General features: G+C 48.8%; 1 protein-coding gene across 1 annotated transcript; it reads left to right on the plus strand.

The window, feature by feature from the left end:
* Nucleotides 1-208: 208 nt before the first annotated feature.
* SAP18 (Sin3A associated protein 18) lies at nucleotides 209-3,291 on the plus strand. The gene is made up of 4 exons (XM_054272300.1): nucleotides 209-322; nucleotides 540-649; nucleotides 2,054-2,176; nucleotides 2,819-3,291. Exons 1-4 carry the CDS (start codon nucleotides 209-211, stop codon nucleotides 2,973-2,975), a joined length of 504 nt encoding a protein of 167 aa, XP_054128275.1. The 3' UTR covers nucleotides 2,976-3,291.
* The last annotated feature ends 2,008 nt before the right edge of the window (nucleotides 3,292-5,299 follow it).

Here is a 5,299-nt window from a genome sequence, read left to right on the forward strand (position 1 = left end):
TGCATTTGACCTTTCCCTGAATGTAATATTGAGGGAAGCTAGATTCTAAATCGATTTCCCGCTAGTTTATTTCACCCTGCCGCTACTTCCAGCGGCGGACTGCGCTCTTTATCCCTATGGGAGACCCGCGGCTCCCTGAGGGCAGGGCGGTGCCTCACGCCCGGGGGAGGAGCCCCGCCGGGGCCGCCCCCGCCCCTGCTCTCGCGAGATGGGCGGTGCGCGGCGCGACATCCGGGAGCGGAGCGGCAAGATGGCGGTGGAGTCGCGGGTGACGCAGGAGGAGATCAAGAAGGAGCCGGAGAAGCCAATCGACCGCGAGAAGGTGCCCGGAGTGCGGGTTGCTGGTGCCGCGCCGCTTCACCGGCCGCTCCAGCGCGGACAGCGGGGGTGGGGGGAGTGGCGAGCGTCTAGTGACGGCGTGAGGCCTCCGCGGGTGGGGGGGGGGAGGGCGTGGCAAACGGCTCCTGATCCTGATCCCCTCCCCTGCGGCTCCTCGCTCCCATCCCCACGCTCATTCTCGCTCCCGCCTCGCCCCGCAGACGTGCCCGCTGCTGCTGCGCGTCTTCACCACCAACAATGGGCGTCACCACCGCATGGACGAGTTCTCCCGCGGCAACGTGCCCTCCAGCGAGCTGCAGATCTACACCTGGTGAGTGACGGCGCCTCTGCGCCTGGCCGTGCCGCGGGGCCTCGCCTGGGCCCCCGGCGCCTGAGGGAGTTGTGCCGGCTCCGGTCGGAAAACTCCGGGGAGTTTTGGCCGCCGCCGGTGTGGAGCGGCTCTGGCTGTGCCCTGGCTGCTGAGAGGGGGCATCTTCCGAAGCTCAGCTTTGTGCAGCGGTGAGCGCTCAGCCGCCGAGACTTAGTGCGGCTCAAGTGCCCAATTACTGCTGCATGTAATCCGTGGCTTGTGCTGTGGCGATGGTCATCGCAACACAGCTACTCGATGCAGAGGTTCTCCTGTAATGCGTATATATTGTTCCAACCGTCCCGTTTATCCAGTAGAAGCAGCTGTCGCAGAAGGCTTGAAATGTTGTGTGAATGGTTTGTTGGTTTAACTCAGACCCTTCTGAGAGTGGAGTAATGAGTTTTCTTTTTGCGTGGTAAGGTAGCAGTGCTTTAACAGAGAGCCGCTCTTTATCACTGTCAGGTTTATTTTGGAGAACTGCCTTAGTCTCCATTGCAAACATGTTAGGTTTTGTTTGTAATATTTTGAAGAATGCCTTTGAAAAGGAATTATGCTGCTTTTTAAACCCTTCATGATGTTTGCCAGAGTTTTAACTCATACGTTGCGTAGTTGAATAAATCCAGTTTTGTGGCTACCAAAGCATACAGTTCTAAATTACTTCTAAGTGGGATTTATGGACTCTGTCCAGGCTGTTGGTGGTGTCTGAGTTGTTTCCCATCTGCAGAAGTCAGAATGGGCATTGTGTGTCAACACACTGCTCCTTGGTTGCCTGAAGCTCAGAGCGAGTGCACAGTCTGTATAATTGGAGACTCTTCTCCTGCACTGACTGAGTACTTTTGTTCTTGAAATTCTAGACATGAGCTTTAGCCCTGCTCTGGTTGAAGGCTGGGTAAAGGAGTGCTGCCTGCTAGGGCAGAAACGGAAAGCTATTTTATTTTTCTGCTTTTCTTACATTTCCTCTAATAGTTAGTAACGTTACTTTAATACAGATGTCAGCTTAGGTGAGGAAACTCTTAACACTGTGGCTTGTATGAATGTATTTAAAAATAAAAAGGCTCCTGCTGTTTAAATGGTAACTCTTCAGAGAGACCTGGAGATGCAGATGTTGAAATGTATACAGAGATGAAGAGATTAATTCTGAATATCACAGAGAATCAGACATGTTTGCACTAGAGCATGTTGCCTCCAGTGTGCTGTAAGTGGTGAATTCTCCCAGGTGTTACAGTCAGTAACTGTGGACATAGGAAATGCCAAGGCAAAGAAACATATGGGTAGGTTGTAGCAATATATTGATTCTATGTTAAATATTTTGGGAAGCTTTTTTTCTGTTTCTTTGAGAGTATGAAACGCTGTGGTTTTTTTGTTTAGGATGGATGCAACTCTGAAGGAGCTGACCAGCTTGGTGAAAGAAGTTTACCCAGAAGCACGGAAGAAGGGCACACATTTCAACTTTGCAATTGTTTTTACAGATCTCAAGAGGCCTGGCTATAGGTAAATGGCATTTCTTCTCTGAGTTAATAGAATACTTTGGACACCAGAACAGTAAATTATCCTTCATTAACACTGATTTAAAGTTCAGAACCTGCATACCAAACTTCTGAAGCTCTTTATGATGACTGCTACAATCTCTAAATTGTGCTTGGTGACCATCCCTGTTAATGTGTTCCCGAGACTATGAGCCTGTGTGCTTGAAGGCTTTGGTTTGTATTGGCAGCTGGAACATGGCCCTCCAACTTGAGATAATGCTTTGTTCCTGGTAGGCACCTGAGTTACAGCAGTGATCTTGTAGCCGGTGTTTCTCTTCCAGAATGGCATGAGCTAATCTTTGTCAGCAGCCAGTGGATGTACCCTGCTTTGGAATCTGGTGGGGTATTGTGCATTGTCTGTATGGCAGGGGGTAAGGGGTTCTCACTAGTATTTAACATAAGAGGGTAGAAGGCTCCCCTGTGCTGTCAGACAGAGCAGTTGGTGCACCCAGGATTGCAGAACACCCCAGTGTTCTGAGTACACAGCCACGTTTGTGCAGTGCAGGGAATGGCATGGGAAGGGAGTTATGAGCAGTGCAGTTCCTGTTTGGACATCTGGAGAGATTGGCCCCTGATAACTAACTTGCCTTTCCTCTGCCACTCACAGGGTGAAGGAGATCGGCAGCACCATGTCGGGCAGGAAGGGCACAGATGATTCCATGACATTGCAGTCTCAGAAATTCCAGATAGGAGACTACTTGGATATAGCAATTACTCCTCCGAATCGTGCACCACCCCCATCAAGCCGCATGAGACCTTACTAGAGTCTTGCTTCTCTTTGTATGATTATGTGTTCTGTTTACTCCTACTTGCTGTTCTAAAGCAGGCTTATTTTTTTGCTTTTATTGCTAAGCACCTGAAGACATAGCTGAGCATTGTAGAAGAAATTTAACTTTTAAACTTTTAGTTTGTTTAGAAGAAACCCCTTCAGCAGTGCCATCATCCTATCCCTGATTGTTATAGTTTGAGTAGTAAATTAGTGTGTCCAGTGTTCTAAAGAATTCCATGAAATATGACCAGGAGGATTACAGGTGTTCTGAAGTTCTGTCTTGTTTGGAATAAAAATTGATGTTAATCCTTTGACTGTTTAGTGGTGTATCAATGCTCAAGGCTGCTCTGTGTTAGATGTTACTAATGGTGCTGGGGGGTGTTGAGCAGTGTAGAATCTGAAAATAGAGGAAGGGGTTGCTCAGGTCTTAGTTGTCCATGAGGCAGCTGGAAGATTGGTGTGTGGTGTTGCCTGGTGCCTTAAAAAGCAGGATGAAGAAGGGGTGACCTGTGTCTCAGCAAAGTGGTGTTCGGTGTTTGACTCCCTCTGTCACTGCAGGGGGAGAGGCTGAGATGTGCAGGTGCCTCTCGTCTTCCAGCAGGGTCCAGCTGTCCTTGGCTGACTGGGAGCATCCAGCTGGTCTGGGCAGGACCACGTGCTTGGTTTTTGCACCTTGAGCCCCTGTGTGCTAAGAGCAAGGCAAGGGCAGGAGTAGAAGCAGTAACTCATTAGAATCTCCACCTTCCTTGCCTAAGGCCTGAGCAGAGGCTAGGACTGCAGTAAATGTTCCTGTCTGGTGAGGACAAGGTGTGCTTTGTGTCATGAACTGGGATCTGTATAGCTTTGTTTTTTTCCCTCCCATGAGTCCCTTGGTTCAGTATAGCCTGAGGGAGTTCTGCCCTTGGCTTAACCCTCTTCTGTCCCCCTTCTCTGCGTTCTGTTAGGGAGCTGCAATTTCACCCTTCGTGAATGTCTCTCATTGGCAGAGTCGCCTACGTCTGAGTTACTTCTCCCCTAAGACTGTAAAGTGCTCCCCACCTTTTTTTAAAGAGAGCTCAAGAAAAGACACTTATAAATGCTGCTTATTAAGGACTGAGCCTGGAAGTGGCAGTGGAGCTGATTTATTGTTGCCAGAGTTGGCATGGGCGGGATGGTTTTTTTTGTGGTGCAGTCACCTGTGGTGTGAGGCAGTGGTGCCCTAAATACTGATGGTGTGAGAAACCCTTGTGTTGGAACAGCTCAGGGACTTGTGTTAGCAGGGACAAGCTTGCTCACATTTGGGACACTTGACAGACCTGGACACAGAAAAGCAAAGGCCACTGCTAAGTGGCTCAGGGGCTAAGACTGCCCCAGGGCATCATTTGTCCTGCAAAATGCATGCGGTGAGTAACCAGCATATAATTACAGAATTGCAAAGCTCCCACCAAAGGGAAGGACAGACCTGCCATTAGAGGTACACAGGAATATGGGCATTTCCTCAGTTTTGTGTCCTGGGTTTTGCTTTAATTGCATTTAAGGATAATTCTTAAATGTAGTCACTATAAAAGGCAACAGCAGCAACGGAGCCTGTGTCTGTGACTCAGCTGCTCTGGGAAGCGACTTGACTTTGCTGCTGGAATGGGAGACATGGCCAGGGAATGCTGGTTCCTGCCCAGCTGGCAGAGAAAAAGAACATCTACTGGCTTTCTATGTGGTGGCCCATGAAGGAAAATCACCAGGAAATGCAAGTGCAGAACTGCCTTCAGTAGCAAATACTTCATTCAGCTTGTTTGGTTGAGGAGTTTACCTTTCCTTGACTGCCATGAATGTATAAATGTCAGCTGATCTCTTCCCCAGCTGTTTCAGGATAAACATCTCTTGGATCTCTTGCTCACAAAACACAGAAAGGTAATGTGGAGGTGCAGAGTTTATTCTTATGGGAAAAGACACTTGAGAGAAGAATGTTGTTCAGGTTAGGGGCTTCCTATATCAATATATATCAGCTGGCAATCCAAGCTGAGGGCAGCAGCTGTGTATGCAGACAGCACCAGTGTACAACCATCCAGATGTGGCAAGAGATGAAAGGGAAGTGAAAGCTGTCACCAGCTGAGCTCCTTGTGCACAGGAGGGCATTCAGTCCCAGTAACTGGTTGAGTTTGTCTCTGAATGTTGCTATAAAAGCTGAGGAATGATATCAGTCCCTAAAGAGAGCAAAATATGTAGAGCAGTGTGGTTTGGGGAAATTGAAACATGGTCATCATCAGTGAACAGTCCGTAGGCTCAGGAAGTGGTGTAGACAGCACTGTATCCAAATTTGTCAATCCAGAGGATTTGCTTTGC

This window comes from Melozone crissalis, unplaced genomic scaffold, assembly GCF_028551555.1.
Source record: "Melozone crissalis strain CALT ecotype California unplaced genomic scaffold, PUWL_Pcris_2 ptg000013l_1, whole genome shotgun sequence".
Lineage (NCBI taxonomy): Eukaryota > Metazoa > Chordata > Aves > Passeriformes > Passerellidae > Melozone > Melozone crissalis.

What these genes read in the sequence shown, in the direction of transcription:
- SAP18 (XM_054272300.1), top strand. Translation starts at nt 209, where the DNA reads ATGGGCGGTGCGCGGCGCGACATCCGGGAGCGGAGCGGCAAGATGGCG. An exon ending in AGCCAATCGACCGCGAGAAG is followed by an intron (nt 323 to 539) that starts GTGCCCGGAGTG and finishes CTCGCCCCGCAG; the next exon opens with ACGTGCCCGCTGCTGCTGCG. An exon ending in CTCAAGAGGCCTGGCTATAG is followed by an intron (nt 2,177 to 2,818) that starts GTAAATGGCATT and finishes TGCCACTCACAG; the next exon opens with GGTGAAGGAGATCGGCAGCA.